The 24,572-nt window shown below is 40.1% G+C and overlaps 1 protein-coding gene across 1 annotated transcript in view; it reads left to right on the plus strand.

Moving 5' to 3' along the window:
* Positions 1-24,572, plus strand: part of TMTC2 (transmembrane O-mannosyltransferase targeting cadherins 2) — a 341,011-nt gene that overhangs the window by 135,786 nt on the left and 180,653 nt on the right. The window contains exon 2 of the mRNA XM_081822153.1: positions 16,960-17,530. Within this exon, the coding sequence (XP_081678279.1) occupies positions 16,960-17,530 (571 nt within the window). The remainder of the gene's footprint in view (positions 1-16,959; positions 17,531-24,572) is intronic.

Genomic DNA, 24,572 nt, shown 5'->3' on the forward strand with positions numbered 1-24,572 from the left:
TCAGTTTAGAACTTATGTAGAAGTTTAAGATGTGGTGTAGTTAATTTCTAAAACAACTGTTGATCTTTATATGTGTGAACCCCATGGTCTTTCACATTCCAGACGAATTCGCTGCCATTTGAACGTGCTCGTACCTGTGTGTGCTTTCAGAATGGGAAATAAAAAACACGTGCCTTCCCCTCTAGGAGGTTTATTTTCACTTAAATTCTGAGGGGTGACAATGATGAGATGATTATTACTATTATTTTTTTTTTTCCATTTTGGGAAGGATAAGGAAGATGCTTTTCGGTTGTATTTCTTGTAACCTTTATCAAATGTTCCTCTAAAACGAACAGTTGATGGATGATTTTCCTCCCTGCTCTGTCAAAATACATGCATCCACAGTCCAAGCCATGTATGATGCCATGATTCCTCTTGGGGACTCTGAAATGGACAAGCATTAAAAATTAAAGAAAAGCAGTGCCGTTGCTGAGGCCGTACGCTTCATCTCTGTGGCCGCCGAAAAGCAGAGTGCCAGTTCACTGGAGCTTTGAGAAATGACTTTTCCCAGTGACCCACTGCCTTTTAAAGACAGCAGAGTGTGGAGTTCCTTTTGAAAGTGCTAAATGCCCTTGGAGAGTTTCAGTACAGTTATATTTGCCATTAGAAAGATTGAACTTCTCTCCAGGACGCCCTCAGAAAAGAAACCATTAGAAGACAGGACTGATAGAGCAGTGGAGGACGCCTATTCTGTTATCCTCACCAAGGCAACTTTTTTTTTTTTTAAAGATTTTATTTATTTATTTGAGAGAGAGAATGAGAGAGAGAGAGCATGAGAGGGGGAAGGTCAGAGAGAGAAGCAGACTCCCCGCCGAGCAGGGAGCCCGATGCGGGACTCGATCCCGGGACTCCAGGATCATGACCTGAGCCGAAAGCAGTCGCTTAACCAACTGAGCCACCCAGGCGCCCGAAGGCAACTTTTAATGTTAGTTTTTCAATGTGAAAATCCATCTACTGTGAGTGGAGTGACCATCACAGAGTGAGTGACATTACCCTTTTCCACGAGGTGATCACATTTCTGACCTTAGACTCTTCTCGATTATATTCCAGGCCATCAGAAATTATAGCCTCTTTACTGCCCATGTGCATAGGCTTGGCTTACATGAAGACTGTAAAGAGGACGTTTTTCAAATATTGTGTTGACTTTTATTTTTAGTAGCAAAGATACAAGAAGTTTAATATGTATTATCCTGCTTTTTAGAAGTTGCTGTCTTTGAAAACATAATGATATGTGTGTGTGATTGGAAATGCCTGGAGGAATTCTTCTCGTACTTTGTGCGAGAAAAAATAGGGGTAGCTTAAAAAAAAATAGTTTGCAGATCACGTTACAGTTGTTTTGTTAGAACTGATGTTCTTTAGTCCAAAAGAAATACCAAGCCGAGCTTCTTTGGCGGTATGCAACTGTTGTTCTTCCAACGAAGCTCTTTCCCAGAATATCCTAATTAGGCTGTGCGCTATGACATGAGTCCTGTGACTATTTCTTCTTTCTGTTATGCTTGTTGATCCTGTCACTTAACTTTGCTGTTATCCATCCTCCCTGATGAGTTAGACTGCTATGAACATCATTCTTGTGTTCTTCAATTGGCTAATGGGCTTAACTTATCATTAATCCAGGCACTAATTCACACTGGGGTTGGAGGGGAGAGAGGAAGACAGATCCTGGAGAATACGCTAAGAGAAAAAGATAGCACTAGTAACTGAATGCTAGATGTAGTGGTATTGAACAACATTTCAGGGGGAAAAAACGTGCTCTCTTGGGGTACCTGGCTGGCTCAGTCAGAAGAGCATGTGACTCTTGATCTCAGGGTCGTGAGTTCAAGCCCCACATTGGGTGTAGAGATTACTTAAATAAATACATAAGCTTTAAAAAAGTGCTCTTTTTATGAAGTCCAGAAAGGCAAGGGTGGTGATTCATTATAGTAAACAGTCATTTGTTAAGCACCTACCATGTGTCAAGAGAACTCCCTGATCTTATTTAATTATTATTTTATCTTCACCAGAAATGGTAGTTTACAGATCAGAAGACTGAACCACTCAGCCAGGCAGTTTAAGAGGAAGAATTTGAATCAAGATTTGGCTAGCTCTAGAGTATGTGAGTGTGTGTTTAACATATAACATGGATTTTAGGAGTTTCTTCTGATAAAAGATGAATGCAGATTTATTTTTATTTTTATTTTTACAGTTTGGAGTGAAAAATTAGATCTCTTGTGCTTTGATCCCTCTGATTGAATACCATCCTCCATTCTTATACTTTGGTTCTGCTTGTTCATTTCATGCCTCGTGAACTTATTAGCCGGGTTACTTGCATGTTGAAAAAAAAATTTTCTTTTGTTGGCAGTTGCCAGTGTGTCAGAAATTACGTTTCGTGAAGGCCGTGATGGTCAAGATTGGATGAAAATGATCTTGTGGTCTGGTTTTGGAGTTTCCAACTGAATGGAGGTTAGCTGATTTAGCAGTCATAGATATGGGGTACTAAAAAAGATACCCCTAATATCCAACTGCTCCAAGTTTGCTGGGAGTCAGCAAAAGGGTAAAATATTCCATGCTTAAGATTCTCACAGAGACATGTGGGTACCTCCTAATTTGTCTGTTCATAGCACGAGATCTGAAAGAGCTGATAGTTTTCATTTAACATTTAGCATGTGTATTTTAAAATGCCTACCATGTAATTTAAAGAGCTCCAGAGCAAAAAGTGTCAGAGCTTCCTGAAAGCTTCCTTAATTTATTTCTTGATTATTAAGGTTTGGTCGCTGAATGACATCTCTGTTAGAAAGTACTCTATCCTGAATGTCAATAAATTTTAATGGTGGAGTTAATATCTCCTTCTCTCCTCATTCTTGGAGGAAATATCTCTCGCCTTCCACGACAAATTAGAGTCGCTGGTGGTTTGTGGACCAAATGTTTGGGTACTCTGTGTAGGCTTATCTGTGTTAGTTTTAAATTAGAGTGTTTTCCTCCTTACCTATCTGTTTTTCATCAGGGATCATATATTCTTGTGTCCAAAAAGACTCTCTGATTTAGCTGCGAGGCTGATTTTATTGTAGGGATGTCTGTGTATCCTGTCATCACAGGCAACCCTGGTGAAACTTCCCATGTTGTGTGTGTATGTTGCTGCAATATGTTCAAAGTCTGATCTTTCTCAGATGTATGTGTGTGTAACTTTTATAGCCGAAAAGGGATGCAGGCAGCAAAATTTCTGCCAGAATATGTTTTCTATTATATTTTGTAATATGAAATTATAGGTTAGTTTTTGGCTTTCATAAAGCTGCCTTTTTCACCCGTCACTGGAAGACAACTAACACCTTCCTTTGACTCACGTTTTCCAAGACTCCTTAGTGTTAAAAGAAGACTTTCTTTTTGAAATGCAGAAATTAAAAGAATATGGTACAAAAGCATTTTTTATAGCTTTATTGAGTCTTGAGGGCAGATATATGGATTCCAGACAAAATGCAATAATAGGCTAGGATTTTACTTTCAAATCGTCTTAGAAACACTTCTCATTGGAGATTTATTGTACATGTGGAGGAACAGAGCTGCTTTGAAGGTTAAATGGAATAGTTTGGAGAACAGTGTTCAAGGTCTTTCTCTGCCTCTTATTAAGTGTGTGCTCTTTAACTAACTTAACTGTCCAGCTTCAGTTTCCTATTTTATAGTAGTATTGTGAGGATAAAATGAGATAACGTGCGTGTGCTTTGTGAGCTTTATCAATCTCAGTGTAAATATGAAGTAGCCCTAGTGTTTTATTATGTGTGTTTAGCTAGCGTTAATGCCCCATTGGCATGATCAGGAAATTTCTTTCCTCTGGTGGGCGGCATAGACCAACCCTGGCAGGGCTAAGAATTAGATACCTCTTAAAGTCCTATTTATACTCACAAAGCAGTTCAACCCCTGTCATCGAAAAACAGCATCAGACGTAGCATTAGCGAAACTACGCTTTTGTGTGAAATCTAGTTTCCCTGAAACTCTGAAGGATAAACAGAATAATGTATGTAATTATATAGGACGGTGTTTATGGTCTAGTCAGATGTGTTCTTTTGTAAGCGCCGCCCGTAACAAGATACCACAGACGAGATGGCTTCAAGGACAGAAATTTATTTTCTCATGGTTCTAGGAGGGGAAGTCTGAGATCAAGGTGTAGGCAGGTTTGGTTTCCCATGAGGCCTCTTCTTGGTTTACAAATGGCCACCTTTGCACCGTGGTCTCTCAAGGTCTTTTTTTCTCTGCATGCGGGTCCCTAATGTCTGTCTAAAGGTCCTTTTTGGATAAGGGCGCTGGTTAGAGTGCATTAGGGCCCACCCTAATAGCCTCATTTTTAACTTAAATTACCTTTTCCCAGGCCGTATCTCCAAATATAGTCCTATTCTGAAGTTCCGAGGCTAGGGATTCAACATGCAAATTTTTTTTTTTGGTGGGGGGAGATCACGATTTAGCCCATACCATAAGGAGAGCAGCGGATGAGGAACTGAGATTTGCACTTTGGTGTGGGTGGCTCTGAAAGGCACTGATGCCGTTGTGTCAGGCAGGACCCTTAATTTCTCACATCCCTATCTGCGCACATCCCCTTACTCACAGGTGGTGGCAAGGATTCAAGATAATCATGAACCCCAGCTCATTCTGTAAACTGTAAAAGCTTGATACAAATGCAAGGAGGCGGTATTAGGCTATGCATACCTGTGAAGGATACATTGGCAACATAAGGGAATTTTTAAGCGGAAAAGACAAAGGATCATTGCAAACATTTTGCTGAAGGAAGTTTCGTGGCGATTCTCTTTGGCTGCAGGAGAAGCATGGAATAAAGAAAGGTGACTTGGTTAAGACTTAACTCAGAGAAGACAGGAGTTAGGCTAGCAAACAGATAAGCCAAACATCTGGACGGTGCAGCACGGATCTCTTTCCTCCCCCGTCACCTGTTTTCGCAGAGTCTATCGGTTTCTTGGTTTAAATTTTTGTCCCCTAGCTTCCATGGTCTGTCAGTGCTCACGCTGAGAACTCTTAGTGGGTTCATAAGCAATGGTCATAGTCAGAAAGTACTTCTCTTGTTTACGTAAAAGTGAAGTTTATGACTTCTCCTTCAGGACGTGATTTTTTTTTTTTTTTTTTTTTAGGGTAATACTTGAGTCGTTGGGAGAAACTACCAGGCACTTAGTATATCTGTTCTGAAAATGATAAAGTACTTTTTATGTACAAAGGCAAGTGTTTTTTTTTAAAGATTTTATTTATTTGACAGAGAGAGACACAGCGAGAGAGGGAACACAAGCAGGGGGAGTGGGAGAGGGAGAAGCAGGCTTCCCGCAGAGCGGGGAGCCCGATGTGGGACTCGATGTGGGACTCGATCCCGGGACCCTGGGCTCATGACCTGAGCCGAAGGCAGACGCTTAATGACTGAGCCACCCAGGCGCCCCCAAAGGCAAGTGTTTTAACTGAAGAGGTGTATTCTAAGCTTACCATTCCTACCTATTTAGAGTGCATTTGGATAATCTAATCCTTAAGCACAAAGATTACATCTTCTTTTATTCTGTGAAAGCACACAGGACAAGACCATGCACAAAATAGGTGTTCTTGAACTCTTCACGGTTATACTTGTATTCTTTCTCTTGGAATCTGGGGTCCAATAGAGCCCATTCATTTTTGAAAGCTTTGAACGTCATGAAAAAACTATCATCTGATATTTGTTTCTTCTCTTAAGAAATAGTCAAACATTTTTTATTTTTTGTGAATAAAAAAATTACAAGGAACCAGTCCTTTAAAACCTATCACTAATGCTCAAGACCTCAGTGTAAGGGAAACAGTATGATATATTAAATAGAAAAAAATTTAATCATCTTTTTATAGACCTATGAATTTATGAAAACCTATGAAACTGACTGAAATTCATAAATGATATAATGGAGTGTCCTGAAGTGGTTCATATACTTGAATTAACTTTTTGGAGAAAAAAAGCTTCATAGTACCCCTTCTGGTACTAATTTCAAGACTTGAAAAAGCAGAATCAGGATATTTTCATTAAGCTTTTAAGTTAAGACTGATTCAATTTAGTACAGTATGAAGGAGGTGAGTTGTGACTGTAGTATTTTATTATGGCAGGTTGGCATGCTATGGATACAGTAAACAAATAATTGTGTAGAAAATATTAATATTTTCATGCAAATTGCAAGGCATTGAAAATATTTTAAGGTGTTAAGAAGCTAATGTTAGGTAGAGGATTCTTTTAATCAGTGAACTGAAATGCTTGGAGTATGGTTTTCCTGATAATCTCAGGCTGTTAGTTTTTGCTTTAATCTTGTAAAATGCTTTTCATATACTTGAAAAAAAAACATCTTTAGGCAAATGACCATTTAATTTTGAAATGAGCATCTTTCTTTCAAATGGATTGCTTTTAGGGTCATTTAAGGTTTTTTCTTGAATATTTCCTGTAGAAATTCTGAAAATGACAGTGTTGATTGCTCTGAGGAACTGTAGATACTTGAAAAATATTGAATCAAGTTTCCTTCTCCACATTTTCTCCCAGTTATAGAAACAGGTGTCTGGGCAAACTCTAGACTTGGATGAGGAAGAAACTGCCTCATCCGAGGAAGCTCTAGGAGAGTGAATATCTAGCAGCTCTGGGCTTAGGGCACCTGCTGTTGGGACTGCTTTGAATTAGAAGCTTTTTTTCCTTTCTTTCTTTCTTTCTTTCTTTCTTTCTTTCTTTCTTTCTTTCTTTCTTTCTTTCGGGGATCATTGAGCGTGGTGCAGGGGAGCATTGCTGTGTTAGATGAAGTTCATAAAACTCCTTTATCACTCATAGGAAAAACTCCTAAAGGCATGGAAGAGGGGTCCACGAAAAATGTTCCTTTAGTAACAGGGCTGAGCATTCTCTGACTTACTTTGCACAAAAAGCAAGCAATTACTCGGGGGCCCTGTCCGTTGGATGTCTGACAACAGGCCTTTTATTACTCCAGCAGCCTCTTTTCATTCAGCATCTACAGGGTGGCAATTAAAAAAAAAAAATTTTTTTTTAGTGCTAGTTGTTTAGGAAGTCATCATCTCTGCCATTGAAGGGTTTACAATCTAGTGGGGGGAGATTAAGATAGAAACTAGCAAGCTTAGTAATGTGTTACATGTGTAATGATAAATTCATCCAAAAACTTAGTGTCTTCTATTTCTGCTGGGACCTTGAAACTTAATACTGCTCCCGCCAGTCCAGCACCCAACACTGAAATTTACTTGCCTTAACTTAGATTCCTCAAGGAATCTGAAACACATCCCTTATCCCCAAACTGAGACAGGCTCTAGATGTTATAGTATTTCTCATTCCCCTCTCCTGTTAGCCAAGTATTTACATATTAACTTGAGCTCTCTAAATATAATGGCTTATCCCTAAAGAGGGACTCTAATGAAGGGATTATAGGTTAAGTGGCAAATGAATGCCAAAGACATTTGGGTAAGCCAATTAACCTGATGGTTTTTCACAGTTAATTATCATTGAATGAGCAGAGGTTAGTGCCCAGAGTGAGTGAACTATTTTTAGATGAAAGTGATAATTTCCTATATACTTAAAACAATGAAGAATTTTTAAAAGAATTTTTCTAAAAGGTGAGTGCAGCTTATCGGTACCAATCATTTCTAGTTAGAATTCAGTTCATCAGAAATATATTGAATACCTACTGTGTGCTAGACTCCAAAAGATAAATTAGATGCTTTTCTGCTTCTTAAAAGTTAACAGTGCATTGGGGAAATAAAGCAGGTCCTAATAAGACAATGGCCGAATCAAACCCAAAGACCATTAGGGAGATTGGTATCTAGCCAAATTCCCCTCCATCCCATGAAGGACTGTAATACAAGACAGAGTAATGCCAGTGATTTCCTTTTACTCCATCCCTCAAACTTCACTCCAGCAAACTAACCTATTGTGTTTTTTCAGATCCCAAGCTTACCACCTTCTGTTCTGACTCATGGTCTTTGAAAATATTGACCATCAGCCTGGCAACATCTCCACAACTCCCTTACTCCTTCATGTAGCTCCTTCCGTGTATGTAGACATGCTTTTCTTCAGGAAGCTTTGGATCTTCTACTTCTTTTTTTAAGATTTTATTTATTCACTTGAGAGAGAGCAAGAGAGAGCACAAGCCAGGGGCAGAGGCAGAGGGAGAAGCAGACTCCCCACTGAGCAGGGAACCCTACTCTGGGCTCAATCCCAGGACCCTGGGATCATGACCTGAGACGAAGGCAGACGCTTAACCGACTGAGCCACTCAGGCATCCCAGCTTTGGATCTTCTAAGACTACTGGGAGTCTGTTTTGTTCTCCTATAGCAGTCAGGATTTCATGTTAGAGTAGTATTTTCATACTACAGTGAAATTGTCTGTATACTTGCCTCCTCTACTAAGCTGTTTCTCAAAGTTGATGAGTCTATTTTGCTCACTATTCTATCTACAGTGCCCTTTATGATGTCTAGTCCATCACTGAATAAATGAATATATGAGCAAGTAAATGATTTTTTTTTGTTTGTTTGTTTTGAGTAAATAATTTTCTTATGACAAAATTCCTTTTTTTGGGCAGTGATTTTCAGCAGGGGATGGAAGAGGGAATATTAGAATTACCTGTGCCCCATTTTCAATGAGTTTATTTCCTCCTACTCCTTCCAAAATATCTTCCACATGTCATCCCATTTAGGATCTCTATTAATTGTAGTAAGAAGTCAATGTGATTAATGGGAATGTGTCAGTATTCAAAGTCAAAATCAAGCATATTTGCAACAATAGCTAGGGAAGACTTTGGGGAGATTGTGACATTAATCATAGGGGATTGAAGCATATTTGGACAGATGTAACTGGGTGAAGAACAGCAGTCCAGGCAGAGGAAGGAAAGAAATGATTTGAGCAAAGGCCTAGAGGCTGGGAGGTTTGGATGACATTAAGATGCCTATGGAGAAGTAATGGGAGATTGGCCCAGAAGGCATAATAGGGATGGTTATGAATGCTGGGCTGTGAAGGGTGTTTATTATGGTAAGAAATAGGGCATGATGAGGGATTTTTGTGGAGCAGAGTAGTGGTGTAGAGTTATATTTCAGGAGGTTTCTCTCTCCGTAGCATGCGTATAGTAGATCAAAGAGGGAAAGAAGGCAGTCAGGGATAACTATTTACTTCAGTTTAACAAATATTTACTATGAGCCTAATATGCGTTGGGCCCTGGGGAAAAAAACATAGGGCATAATTCCTTCCATGAAGGGAGTCAAGCCTAACGAAGGAAAGAAAAATGAACAGGCAGTTTTAGTAAGCATGCTAAGCAGTACAGGCAGGAAATGATAAAAGCCTGAATGAGACTACAACAGAGAAGTTAAGAGGCAAATTCAAGGGAAACTTGCAAGTTGGATAATCTCTGAGGTTCTGAATAGTGTAAAAATATCCTTAACGAATTTAAAAATGGATGTAGGAGCAAAGAGAGAAGGAGCCCTCATGCTCAACCTTGATGACAGTGTTGGAGGAATGACAGTATTTAATAAGGGACTTCTACGACAAAGGGGATGGATTGTGAGGAAAATTATTTGGGTTCAGTCTTACTAAGCTTAACATACTGAAAGGACAACTAACAATATTGATAATTCCAATGTGCTGTTTTGTTTAGCACTCTTTTGGTTGTAGATGTCAGAATGACAATTCAAATTAACTTATGAGTAAGGGGCATTTCGCGTGGTTTAGTTAACAGTGTTAGCTTCAGGCATGATGGGATCCAGCTGCAGTAGAAATGGCCTCTTTGTCTCTTAGATCTGGGTTCTTTGGTTTTGGCTTTATTCTTAGGCAGGCTCTGTTTAGGCAATTCTTTAGCAGCCCTAGGATTTCATCTCATTCTCAAAAGATGTTCTTTCTCAGTAGACTTTTGGGGCTGTATTTGACTCTGATTGATCTGGCTTGCTGCTAAATCAGTTGTCACAGCCAGGAATGAGGATGGGTTATAGTAAACTAATTGGCCAAATCATATGGTGACCTTTCATCAGGAGGTAAAGACAGCCTCACCCTGTCCATATGGACTGAGAGTAAATGTGGGCTATTCTTGAAAGAAAAAAACGAAAACCAAAAACAGGACACTGTTAACTAGGGGTAGAAGTGGCCCCAAACAACAGCAAGTATCCATTACACAGACTGTATTTTTTTTTTTTTTACAGATTTTATTTATTTGAGAAAGAGAACGTGAGCATGGGTTGGGGGGGAGGGGAGAGGGAGAAGCAGACTCCCCACTGAGCACAGAGCCTGACACAGGGCTGGATGCAGGGCTCAGTCCCAGGGCCCTGAGATCATGACCTGAGCCAAAGTCAGATGGTTAACCAACTGAGCCACCAAGGTTCCCCAAGGTCCTGTAATTTTCAAACATTTTAAGTTAATGTTGCTTCGTTTGATGTTCAGCACAACAGTTTGTGAGATGTATTGTTGTTATCTACCAACCATAGGTAAGGACGCTAAGCTTAGAGAGGCTAACTGGCCAAAGGTGGTACTCCTGGGGGTCCTAAAGGAACCAGGATTTCATTACTCTTCCTTCCATTTGGGTGTTGATACCACCTGGGCAGTTAGAAGCAGAGGCTCATGAGCAACACCCAGGCTGGAGGTATAGGTGGGCAAGGCAGTTCTTGAGTTGGGGGTGTCAGAGATGATTGACCATAGAGGTGGGAAGTATAGAGAGAAAGAAGGTCAGGGAACAGAACCAGGGAAGAAACATCCACCTTTGGGAGAAAAATGTGAAGGAGATGCTAGCCAAGGAAAGTTAGAAAGAGGTAGCCCAAAAGGTAGGAGGAAACTCAGAAGACTAATGTGTTAAAGACCAAAGGTAAGTTCATAAATGTTTATTATCTTGAGAATGTCATTAAAGCTTAAAGGAATTTTAAGTGAGATTCTCTGACCATGATCCACAGATTTTGAAGGCTATAAACATAATGAAGAGCACTATGTTTGCGTTGATGACTAGCATCACTCGTTTGGTGTTGAAGGTAATAATACTAATAATGATAGCAGTTGACATATTACATATATTATGTCCAATATATGTATTCTATTACATATAACAATTTACTTTTTGCTTACTAACTCATTTACTTCCCACAATGATCCCGTAAGGCAGGTACAGTTATTACCCTTATTTTACAGATAAGAAAACAGGTACCTTGCACTCTAGTGTCATCGGCTCTAGAGTCAATTTTCTTACCTTCTGCAGTTCACTGTCCTTCCAGGACATAGCCAGGCATCCTTGGGTAGCACTGAAGCAGGGCAAGTCAGCATAAGCCATTCTTTTTTGTTGCTCTTTTGTAGAACAAACTTCAACCCATCATTTGAATTTTTTTTTCTTTTTTTAATTAAAAGTTTGGCCTTTACTTACCTTTTAGTAGAACCATTGAAAGCACTTTGGAAGAACGTGCCATTTGGTCTTTGAAGAATGGAAGCATTGTTTCTGCTCTGACGGACTAATGGTCATCATTTATGGTATTTGTGACTGAAAAGGTCAGTGGACAGAAAGAACAGCGGTGAGAGAAACACACACAAGGACAGTTAGGATGGCGGTGTCACACCATTCATCAGCTTTACAATAGTGTTGGCCTTTGTCAACATTTCCTAAAGGAAAAATCATAAGGCAGCAAAAACAAAGAGCCACAAATGAACAAAACTGGAACAGGTTAAGACCTCCTTGAGGACTTGAGGGACTGGACCTTTTTGCTTCAAAAGACGGTCTCTCAGTCATGTATTCTTTGGAGAATTCTGCCGGCAATTGTTTCTTTTTCACATCTGCTGCTCCGATGTTCTTCACCTTTCCCGGAGTGGAAAATTTCCTAATTCCTTAGTGTCTTTCTGAATTTTCAACACCAATTCACAGCGGTAACCTAAGAAATTATATCAGCCTGAAATTTTGTTTTGAGTTAAGGTTTTTCATTAGCTGAGAAGTCTCAGAAGAGGTTTTACTCTTTCCATTTCGGACTCTTGTAAGAAAATGCAAATGGGCGAACATCTATTATGCTTAGTGTTGAGCAGCTACCTTTACTTCTCATTTTGCTGGCAGATTATTTAGATTCTATTAAGGCCCTTCGGGTTTGTATTTTTCTGAATATGATGTGAGGGATGCGTCATGCAGGTGCAAGGTACCTGTTTTCTGACTTGCATGTGTGACATGACTTATATACTAAAGCCCATGCAATGTAGTCTTACTTCATGTTCTTCTGCCATAATATTCATTGGTTAAATAAAAACCTGCCTAAGCAGATAACACCCATCAGAGAATTTTATCATACTAAAGTCTCCCTTAGTAGGATATGTTTTGCACAGGGCTAAGGTGTTACTTTGATCTCCCACTTCTTTGTTCCAATAAAACTGCCCTCTACATTTTTTTCCACAGTGTAAGTCTAGGCCTATGTCTCATCAAAGTTTTCTCTCATGGTGTAATTATGAGATTTGTTAATTCTTTGTTTTGATGCCCTTGTTTTGTGAAAGTTAGATGTATAGTATATCTTGTTGGCTGCTGCAGATTACTAGATTTATTGCTCTAAATCTAAGAAATTCTGGCAACTTTGCGCAGCTTTTTAAAAGCAGGCATGTTCGCGGAGAAAAGTCTTTGCGGAGTTGGTTATGGAGCTGAACTAAGAGCACGTAGAAATCCTGGTTTGGGGAACATGGTTCTTTATCCTATCTGGATCTGCCAGTGAAAGGGTGAAGTATGGTCCTGAACAAAATGTGCTTTCCAGCCTTCCTCGGTTCGTTAGCAAAGCCGCCTCCCAGAATGCTTTGCTACCGAGCTTTCTACTGCCCTGACTTTGATAGTCTGTGTGTTTCTGCGTTGATATTAGAGAAATTCACGTCAGTATCTGAGTTAATGTTTAGTAGAGGCCAGTTGGCTTTTCATTGTGAATTACTTGAAATCTGCTCTCTCTGACAACACTGTTTGGCAGTTTGGCAGTTTTTCATATTTCTTTAAATTTTAATTATAACCCATCAAGGCTTAAGCAGTTACTTCTGGGTTAGACTCTTGATGAATGTCAAAGCAGGGTGTTTTAATTTAATGGATCCAGAGTAACATCTGTTTCTAATATCTTAAAAGCCAATTTATATGGAAATTCATTTAATACACAGTCGATACACGGAGACTTGTAAAAATAAAAATAAATATGGAAAATCAAACCACTGTGATATAGTAGATCTTCTGTTAACAAAGGATTTCACTGATGACTAGATTCAGCTGCTTCTACCTAACACCCAGAATATCACAGTTTAAACAAGATAGCGATTTATTTCTCATGCTCACAAAATGGGGAGGTAGTTAGCTTAGGGCTGGTGTGGTTACCATAATAAGGACCCAGTTTTCTTCAGTCTTATTGCTGTGCTCTGTGGGCATGACTTCTAGTCCTAAGGATTCCTTATGGGCCAAGATGGCTGCTGGAACTCTAGCTATTACATCTATGCTTCAGCAAGAACGAGGGAGAGTGGTGGAAGGAGGGAAGAATGCTAAGCTATTATTTTTTTTTTTAAGGACACTTTCTGGAAGTAGTACATAGCACTGGCCAAAAATTAGTCACAGGACTGTATTTAGCAGCAAGGGAAAATAGGAAATTAAACTTTTTTTTTCCCAGATGACCATGTTCCCAGCTAAAAAGTGAAGAGCTATGAGTATGGGAAAGGGGAGATCAGAAATGAAGAACAACTACTATCTCTGCCACGTTGAGTACTTTTTAAGACATGATTTTAATAAACCTTCAGCCTTTTTATTGAGCATCTAGAAAAGTCAACTTGTTCTCATGAATAGATAATTTATGTAGAAGGACTAGCATGGTGTTTGGCTCAAAAAAGATAATCATCAACTACTGTTGATACATTTTAATTCTAACCCCTAATGCATCTAATTTCAGAGACTGTGCATCATGCTGACTTTAATAAGGGAGTTTTTGAGCACTGTACCCCCGTCGTTATAGAATAATAACACCAGCAGCTCACAGAGGCCAGATGTCATTTGCACTAGGTCTCCAGGACACTCACGTATTGGCAAGACCGTTCTTTGCTTTTGTACAAAGAAGATAAATGAACAATTGCAAATGTTTATTAACTGCTTTCATGGTAAAGCTGTTATTGTCACAGGGGAGCCTGGGTGGCTCAATCGGTTAAGTGTCTGCCTTCGAGCCCCAAGTAGGGCTCCCCGCTCAGCGGGGCGTCTGCTTCTCCCTCTGTCCCTCCTCCCACTCGTGTTCTTTCTCTCTAAGTAAATAAAATCTTTGAAAAAAAAACAACAACAACTATTATCTTCACAGAAACTGAAGCTCAGAGAGGGTAACTGGGAAGCAATTTAGAGAAGCAGGTGAAAACCAGCATTACCCCATCATTTTATTCCAGCTAGAATGCTGTTACTTCCACTCGCTGTGTCACCTTGGATGGGTGTCTTAATCTATTTGAATCTGTTGCATTTTCTTGATTTTGAGGACACTCAGGTAAATTACAGAGCTGTGATTCAGGCATGTTTCCCCTCAATCCAGGGCTTTTTGCCAACCTGGGTTTTGGTCATATTCATGTGGAAATTCCTTTATCACCCTGTCTCACAGTGAAAGGCAGAACGGGTGGAGGGGCTAGACATAAAAGACATCAGGTGGCTTTCTGTCGTATATTCTTCAGCACACACATGCCCACACCCCTCAAAAAGCCCTGACATCAGACTAGTCAAGAGGTCTCTATATATGGAGTAAGTATCTTGACCATCTCATTTCTGTTCTTTTTTTTTTTTTAAGATTTTATTTATTTATTTGAGAGAGAGAATGAGATAGAGAGCATGAGAGGGGGGAGGGTCAGAGAGAGAGGCAGACTCCCTGCTGAGCAGGGAGCCTGACGTGGGACTCGATCCCGGGACTCCAGGATCATGACCTGAGCCGAAGGCAGTCGCTTAACCAACTGAGCCACCCAGGCGCCCGTCATTTCTCTGTTCTTCTAATTTATGATCCTCCACTGTGTTCTGTAAATAGAGAGGGACTAAGGATGCAAAACAGTCCAGATGCCCCCCTATTCTCTGGAGGGTGTAATGGCCGAGAGCAAGGATCCTCCTTGCTGAATCATTTACATGCCAACATTTGTACCTTGTCCACATATACCAGTACTCTTGATTCCTTAATATTTGTCTCTACATTGACCTTTTAATTTTTAACAGCCTCATTCTGAGCAAACAGCTATGAAATCCAGCTTTGATTTGATAATTAAATTTCCTTTCAAATACACATTAAAATAAGTATGACCATTACAATTTTTACAGGGTTCGCCCGTGTGTATCTTCTCGCATACTTGCACTAGTTTGGAGATCACATTTTGGGAATCCCAACAGAGTGGAAAGAGCACGGGCCAGGGAACTCTACCCTGCTATTTCCAACTGTGTGTTTTTGGAACCGTTACTGGTTTTCAACCAGAATTTGCTCACTTGAGAGATGGAGATAATACCTACTTCATCAGTTACTCTACGGATTAAAGAAGATAGAGCCAAGGAGACGATTATGGTGCTTGGCAGAAAGCAAGCTCTCGGCAAATACTAGGTTATTCTTTCTTGAAGTCTGTTTGGCTATCCCAGGCCTGCAAACCTGGAAGTATGAATTCTCAAAAGCAGGACACAAGGTACTTGGTAGAGATGATTGTAAATCCTGTGAGAACTCAGAGTGGGGAAGGCTGAAGTTTTCTAGAATGAAGGAGAGAGGGAAACATTTGGATGGGGGAGAGAGCTTCTTCCTGGCCTTCCCAGCTCTCCCTTGCTACTCAAAGTGTGGCCCAAGGACGAGTAGCATCAGCATCACCTGGGAGCTTGTTAGAACTGTGGCATCTCTGGCTCCTCCCCAGACCTACTGCCTGTTAACAAGACCCCCATCCCCCATGATTTATATGTATGAGAAGCATTGCTCTGGGCACAGATATTCTATCTTAAGTTTATTTCTACTAGGGAGCTAGTCCTTGCTTTAAGCACATCTCTGCACCAGGATCCCTAGTATCCCATGGGCTGTGCCTTTTAGAAAATGCAGATTCCCAGACCTCACATCAACCAGCTGCCTGTCATCTGCATTTTAAGCCAGGATACCGCATGATTTTTAGGGCAGTTGTTTGACAACTGCTACGGTAAGTCTTAAACCACTGATATAAACTGCATTTATTCTTCAAGTGTATTTGCATTCAAACAAAGCTTTTGAGGAAAAGAAATACAGCCCTAATTGTAGTGTTCTGGCATTACGGGGAGGATCTGAATTCAATCTATATGTAAAGCCTTCCATAAGGCTCATTTGCATTAATCCTGCGTACCTGGGATCTCATCATACACGTGACAACAGCTCCCGGGAAGGTGGTATCTTAGCAATGTCACATAGAGTTGACCCTTGAACACCACAGGTTTAAACTGCATGGGTCCACTTCTACACAGATTTTTTTTTCCAACAAATGCAGTACTGTAAATGCCTTTTCTCTTACGATTTTCTTCTTCTTTTTTTTAGACTGTGAGAGAGAACGAGCACACACGTGCATGTGTACATGAGCGGGGGGGAGGGGCAGTGGGAGAGGGAGAAGCAGACTCCCCCCCCACCCGCTGAGCGGGGAGCCAGATGCAGGACTTGATCCCAGGACCCTGGGATTATGACCTGAGCCGAAGGCAGACGCTTAACTGACTGAACCACCCAGTTGTCCTGTTCCTTATGATTTTCTTAATAACATTTTCATTAGCTTACCTTATTTTAAGACTACAGTATATAATACATGCCACATATAAAATATGTGTTAGTCAACTGCCCGTGTTATTGGTAAGGCCTCTGGTTAAGTTTTTGGGGAGTCAAAAGTTATACTTGGATTTTCAACTGCACGAGGGTCGGCGTCCCTAACCCCCATGTAGGTCAAGGGTCAACTGTATTTTCTTTTTTTTTTCCATATTTTATATTTGATTTTTTAAAAAACATTTTGTTTTTTAGCCGTGCTATCAAGACTAATCAAGACCTTCTCCCAGAAACTCCATGGACGCACATTTTCTACAATGATTTTTGGGGGACTCTTCTAACCCACAGCGGCAGCCATAAATCCTACCGGCCACTCTGCACTCTCTCTTTTCGCCTGAACCATGCCATCGGAGGGCTGAATCCCTGGAGCTATCACCTCGCCAATGTCCTGCTGCATGCGGCGGTCACTGGTGTCTTCACAAGCTTCTCCAAGATCCTCCTTGGGGACGGATACTGGACCTTCATGGCGGGCTTGATGTTCGCCTCTCACCCCATCCACACCGAGGCAGTGGCGGGAATCGTGGGCCGGGCCGACGTCGGGGCCAGTCTCTTCTTTCTCCTGTCCTTGCTCTGCTACATGAAACACTGTTCTACAAGAGGCTACTCAGCCAGGACTTGGGGCTGGTTCCTGGGGACGGGGCTGTGCGCAGGCTGCAGCATGCTGTGGAAGGAACAAGGAGTGACTGTGCTCGCCGTGTCCGCAGTTTATGACGTCTTTGTCTTTCACAGGCTGAAAATGAAACAGATCTTACCCACCATCTACAAAGTAAGTGATTGTTGGCACTCGAGCATTGGGTTACTGAGCAGTCTCCAAAAAGCAAATTTGTTCCTTTTCAAAGAGAATCTAAAATAAGTTACGTTTTGATCTTCAGTAAGTGGAAGTGTCTTTTTCGACCTTTCCCTACTAACATGTGTTTCATTCATGGATTGTTTTATTTCTTGGGTTTCTTAACTTATTTTCATGATTTCAAAGTGGGTAGAAGGGCAGTTTTGCCTGGTAAGGTTTAGGGACCTTTATTATTTATTTTTATTCATTCTTTATTTCGGCCCCAATTCTCTGTAATCCAGTAAATTGCCTGTAATGTGTATTTGTAAAAATATCAGAGCTCATAATAGAACCAGATGCTAAACTCTACAGAGGGGAAATCCTCTGCCATTTGTTAATAGTACTTTTCCTGATCTGACTTTGGAAAACAGCCCTTCTCTGCCGTGGGCTGGGAACTCAAATTCTTCAACAGTGAATCATCTTCACCGTTTCCTTGTTGTAGTGAATAAGAATACAAGAGTCAAAACAGAAAGAGATTAGTATAGGTTTTGCCCTGAGGCCAATTAAGGCCTTTGCTTAATATTTGCTCTTCTGTATTGCCTAAGTGGTTTCAAATGCAATGTTGTTTGAAGGTCACAGAAGCGCTTTCAGATCCCATCCGCCTAAAGAGAACCAGTTTTGGGCTAGTGTGTTAGGGGAAGGCATTGGGCAGACAGAGGTATGTTGAGAAACCGCCTCCTTCTGGTTTCCCCATTCTCTCTCATTCATAATAAACTTAGCCTTGCTTTGCCTTTTAGTGTAAGGGGTGAACTTGACCAGTGTTTGCAAATCTTGGTCATGTTTTAGGCCAGCTCCTCCTTCCTTTTGAACACTTAAGTGAGGAGTTACGGTTTTGGATGCTTACCCTGATCAGGAATGCTGTCAAGTTTTCTAGTTTTGGCTACTTTTCCCCTGCCCTTAATTCTCAATTTTATTTAAAATCAAATTGGGAAGAAATTGAAGTGAAGAAAAAATTGAGGGAAATAGGAACATTTATTATTATTATTTTTAAATGACTTTTTTTCACTTAGTAGGCAGGGTAATTTACTGCTGTGCTTCTGTTCTGTGAGGAAGCATAACCTTTTCAGTTAGAACTCAAGTATCTAGTGCTAAATGAAGTTCTTTTGTGATTTCAGTTATATGCTGAAACTTTATTTTTTTTAAGATTTTTTTTTATTTATTTATTTGACAGAGAGAGATACAGCGAGAGAGGGAACACAAGCAGGGGGAGGAGTGGGAGAGGGAGAAGCAGGCTTCCCGCCGAGTAGGGAGCCCGATGCGGGGCTCGATCCCAGGACCCCGGGATCATGACCTGAGCCAAAGGCAGACGCTTAACGACTGAGCCACCCAGGCGCCCCTATGCTGAAACTTTAAAAGAAAACTATGGTTGTGTCGAGTTTGATGCCTAAAAACAATGGTCTTTTGAAAGCCAAACTCTTAATTTCAAATCAATTTTAATTATTTCTTCAGGAAGATTTAGGGAGAGAAATATTTTTTCTTTTGTTTTAAAGCCATATCAACAACAATAGCAAGCTTTCCTGTTTTACTGGAAATAATAGAGAGAATACATATAAATAATGGTCCTTGTCCTACGGAGGGAGAGAGACCTATCTGAGGATCTAGACGCTCGCATTGATAACTTGTGAAACATTATGGTTCAACATTCTACAGAATTTCCATTTTACCATCTTATGAATTAGGAAGTTATTGGTATATCAATTCAGGACTTGCTTTTAGGACCTTCTGAAGTCCCTTTCTAAGAAATTTTCAGTTCTCTAAGTGTATTTTCAAGGACAGAGTTGCTGATAGAGATCCTTAGTATAACTGTGTCCCATACAATATTTGGGACATACCTATAATAAGAAATTATTCTTTGTTTATCCAAATTAAAATGTAACTGAGCGTCCTGCTTAAGAAAATGAGAAATGTCACCAGCAAAGGAACTCCTAGCAGTAGAGAGTGTGAGGTTCCCCCCGGGCCATGGGAAAGGACTTAACACTTTGAAGATTCAATGTCCTGAGAAGTTTCCAAATGGAAACTTGCCTAGACTGTCTGGCAGCCACTGCTTGTGGGCAAGGGAAGTAGTTGGGGCAGCAAAACACTTCATGTGAGAGTTGCTATCTCAAGCACACACTTTCTTTCATTCTCAGGTTTTGGGCCAATGAGCTTAATGAGAACATTTCAGTAACAGATTGTATAGATTTTCAAGAGACTATAGAGACCATCCATGCCATTCCCCTTATTTCCAGCTTAAGGTGTAGAGAACCAGGGATGTGAAGGTCACCCAGAAAATAGAATCACTAGAACTAGAACACATATTTGTGCGTGTCTAGCAGTGATTTTACTATATTGTGAAGGTGTGAAGATGAATGAACAGATGTAACGTCAGATGACTTCCCTAGAAGAGAAGAAAAGAGTATGGAATCAAATATTAATTCACACTGGCTGAGTAACCTTGGGCTAATTCAGTGATCTGTTTCTTTATCTGGAAATGGAGACCTTGAATGTTGGCTCTTAGAGATGTGAAGATTATATGAAATTGTAGGGTGTCCCGTGTGAGCTTGGTGCCCAGTGTTTGGAAGGCACCTGATACATATTAGTTGAAGAGAAAGAAGAAATATCATTGGAAACTGTAATTCTTTATTTTAAGGAAGAGAAGGCCAAAAGATAAACTTCTGTTAGTCTTTAAACATACAGTGGTTTTGAAAGCATATGAATTAGGAATCGACCAAAGCTGAAGCATGGATATTTAAGCAAAAACTTTTCATTTAGAATTTTATGACTATGGGGCTTGTAAACACTGGCATAGATTACATATGGAAGTTATAGAAAATTCCATATTCTGTCTTTATAATATATAGATTTCTATGCCTGGGGTGAGTTAGAAGAGACTCTGAAGGAAGTGAATTCAAAAGACTTTAGAAGGTCCTTTTCAACCTTAAAAGAATAAATCATCTTAAATATCTTACCAATTAACTCCACATCATGGTTTGCCAGATGAAATAAACTTCCCTGCCCTATTAAAACATAACTTTTATATAAACAGAAAACTCCAGTGCACAAATGTTTAACTCTATTATGCAAACCAGTGAACTAGCCAAGTACTCAAATCCCAAAATGGTGGTCCTCTTAAAGCTGGAAATTATTAGGACCAGAGGGGCAAAGCTCTTTGTTTTGATAGTTTCATCAGTAATGTTTTTCTCATAGCAGTCACACTCAGCTTCTTTCTTCACAGTGTTAGATCCTGGCCCCCAAACTCAAATGTGCACCAGGGCCAGGCAGAAGGGACTGGTGGAAGCAAGATTATGCCCACCTCTGGGACTCCTTTTCATCCTATTACTGAAATAAGGAAATACAGACTTGGGTTTGGGAGAGTTGGGGATTTCTCTAGGAAGACAGACCTCTGGATTTTTCAGTGACATTTATTGTTACTTAATATTGGTTACTGATTTAAAAACAAACCCTGTTTGGGCCAACCAAAATCCTTGGGATGGCTGAATTTGGCCAGAATTCTTGGCTGCCATTTTTTTACTTCTAAGATTCACGCAGATGATGCATATGTCCATATTATATAAAAGGCTTTCTCATTTCTGCAAAGGAAATATGCAAGTTTTCTGTTTCTTTGAAGTATGTGAAAAATAGTAAGGACCTGGCATATCATAGATATTTTATTTAGTATTTAATAAACACATAGAGTCTTTATGTGCTAGGCACTATTCTGAATATATAAAAACATAAACACATTTAACTTATATAATAAGTGCTAATTGAGATAGCATGACTTACAAAATAGTCTGGTTGAATATGACATGAAATAATACAATAATACAGTTGTCAATAGTTAGGGGGATTTGTAAGAAAACACCAAATATAAAATCTTCAGAAACGTGTATGAACAAAATGAGTGTTCATAACCATCTTAAAATGTTTGAATGTTCCTAGTTCTTAACTTCAGCATTCTATTTAAGGTGTTTCCTACATTATCTTTGGCATCTAGCACACCATCTGGCACATAGTAGGTACTCAGGAAATTATTGAATTCACACTTGTTTCAGATTTGTCCTGGAATAATATGTGCCTGAAATATTAAAGTAAAATCCTATCCTCTTCCCTTTGTACAATGAGGATTTCATTCCTGGTTAGTGGGGTCTGGAGGGTAGAACTGGAAGAAATGCATGTCAGAAAAATGTCAAAAAATAAGTTTCCTTGCCTTCTCGTCAAATGATTGTTTTAGCCTTTCTTAGATGACTTTCACTTACTTAGTTTTATGTGGTCAAAAGTAAGGAGGGGGTGAAGAACCCTTGAAACACACTTAAACTAGCCTTGCAAATAAATGCTTGACTTTTATCTGCCCACAAAATGTTTTACAAGTCTCCCATGACCCCGGGAGGTACATGGGTAATAAAATCAGCAAAAGCAACATTTTTCTTCCTTACCAAACATCAGTCATTGCTTGCCTAGTGGCCATTTTCTGTGCTTATTTAACATCTGTTAACTGTTTTAATGTGGAAACATCTTTTTTCCCTTTATTAGCCTCATAATCACTTATTCAGTTACAGGTGGAGAAAAAAATAAAGTAAATCTGAAAACCAGTGTAACAATTCTAATAATAGCCCAAATTGGCTTGGAAAAATGAAGCCCTTTTTGTTTGATCTTTTTTTTTTTTTTTAAAGATTTTATTTATTTGACAGAGAGAGACAGCGAGAGAGGGAACACAAGTAGGGGGAGTGGGAGAGGGAGAAGCAGGCTTCCCGCTGAGCAGGGAGCCCGATGCGGGGCTCGATCCCAGGACCCTGGGATCATGACCTGAGCCGAAGGCAGCCGCTTAACCGACTGAGCCACCCAGGGGCCCCTTGTTTGATCTTTTAAGAATTTCTATAAAGATGACTACCTCTGCTTTGCTATAGTTGCTTCTAAGGTGTACATTATCTAGACAACTTCCTTTTCTTAAAATTAAATTTTATAGTGCTATTTCACGTAAACAAAATGAAGAGACTATATTATGAGAGAGGAAATGGGGAGGCATTGCCACTTTTGGAAAATGAGTCTAGAAATAACTTTTTAATTTTAATGCTAAGCGGGATGTGAATGGTGGAGGTTGCCTATGGCGAAAAAGTTTATCTTGGATGTTACGCATAAGCTTGGTTCTACATCAGGATGTAGTGATCAGACGCAAACAAATAATCCTATATTTCCAAACCATTTCCAGGGTTACCTTGAGAATGGTTTCTGAGGGTGGGGCCTTATGTTCTGTTGAAGGTTTTTGGTTTGTCACCATTGGAACACTGAAGATATTAAATGTGGTGCTTCTGTACATCTAGTTTGCGTGACTCCCCCTGTATAGAAGGGCATGGAAAGGGAGGTACAGAGCCTCCAGGTATTTGCACATTGAAGCCACATGTGCTTTTTTATTTGATTAGCTGCTGGGGATGGCATTGGCGGAATATGTCATCATTTATAGCTTTGTCCCTTTGCTTTCTAGACTAGGTTGTGGTTTTACTCAAGATGTGACTCTCATATTGATTGTGCTCAATGAAATATGATATATTTGCTGTTTCTGATTTTCTTCAATCAACATCTGTGCCACTCTACTTCAAGTAGTGTTCCCACTTTCTTATGATTTTCTTTCCCTTCTCTTGCCTTACACTTGACTTTGTGAGGATCCAGATACAACAAGATACTCTGATTCTGATCACAGTATTTCCTCGCATTATTGAAACTGGAGGGCTGACTGTTTGTCATGTACTTACAAATGAATTTGGAATTCATCCCAGTGAACTTGTTGTAGCATTTAATATTCATGACCTATAGTTACTTTAAAACTTTGAACAGCTGCCAGCACTGCTAACCAGATAATACAACAAATAAAAGTCGAGGTTCAAAAATATTTTACAATTCAAAAAGTCAGAGATTAATAAGGTAATTTATTTCTGCAGGTTGGCCTCTCTGCTCAGCTGATTTAAGATGATTCTGTATTTTGGTTACAGTTTAGGTGCAAGCTGAATAATTGAAATTTGGAAGCTGACTACTCTTGTAAGTTCATGTAATGCTTGCATTAAGAGTGTTAATACTTGAAACAGCAATCTATTCACAAATTACCTTTTTTTTTTTTTTTTTAAAGAGTCATCTTTGTGCAAGACACTGTATTAGGTGATGTGTGGACTCAAAGATGAATTGACAAAATTCTGCCCTTAAGGACATTTTAGAGTAAGCTAGGAAGTTGAGAGTAGTGCATGTAAATGCAGAACTGAAATTCAAGGGGCGCCTGGGTGGCTCAGTTGGTTAAGCGACTGCCTTCGGCTCAGGTCATGATCCCGGAGTCCCGGGATCGAGTCCCGCATCGGGCTCCCTGCTCAGCAGGGAGCCTGCTTCTCCCTCTGACCCTCTCCCCTCTCATGTGCTCTCTGTCTCTCTCATTCTCTCTGTCTCAAATAAATAAAATCTTTAAAAAAAAAAAAAAAAGAAATTCAAGCTGGAAAGTAATGAGGTTCTAAAGGAGGCACTTGGGAGTGCTAGCGCAGTTTCAAGGAAGGGGGGGTGTGCTTTCTGCTGAGGGGATCAGGAGCAGAGACATTGGAGCAAGGCCCCGAAGGGTGGTTCAGATATAGACATTTATAATCGGAGAGGCCAGGGAAAGAGGAGGGTAGAGCATGAGCACTGCACAGAGGGAAACTCACGGGAAGTTACGGGGACCACTGAGCAGTGGTTTCAGCAGATACATAGAGTGCATGAATTTACAGAGAAAAATGAATGGGAAAGGCGGGTTGAGAGAGTTAGTATGTATAATGATGTAGGAACCTTTTAAGATACGTTATGGCCCCAACAGTGTTGGGAGACATTGCATGGTTTTTAAACGTGCTTGTGTTTTGACTGGTACATGGGAGAAGTTTGAGAACGTCCAGGCTAGCTCCATTTTGCCCCTTGGGAGATTTTTTTCTCTGACCTTCCCTGGGAACAGACCTGAGAGTGGGTCCCTTTGGTGATGACACCAAATCAGATTCAG

Source organism: Leptonychotes weddellii, chromosome 5 (genome assembly GCF_054177405.1).
Source record: "Leptonychotes weddellii isolate Sample4059 chromosome 5, ASM5417740v2, whole genome shotgun sequence".
Lineage (NCBI taxonomy): Eukaryota > Metazoa > Chordata > Mammalia > Carnivora > Phocidae > Leptonychotes > Leptonychotes weddellii.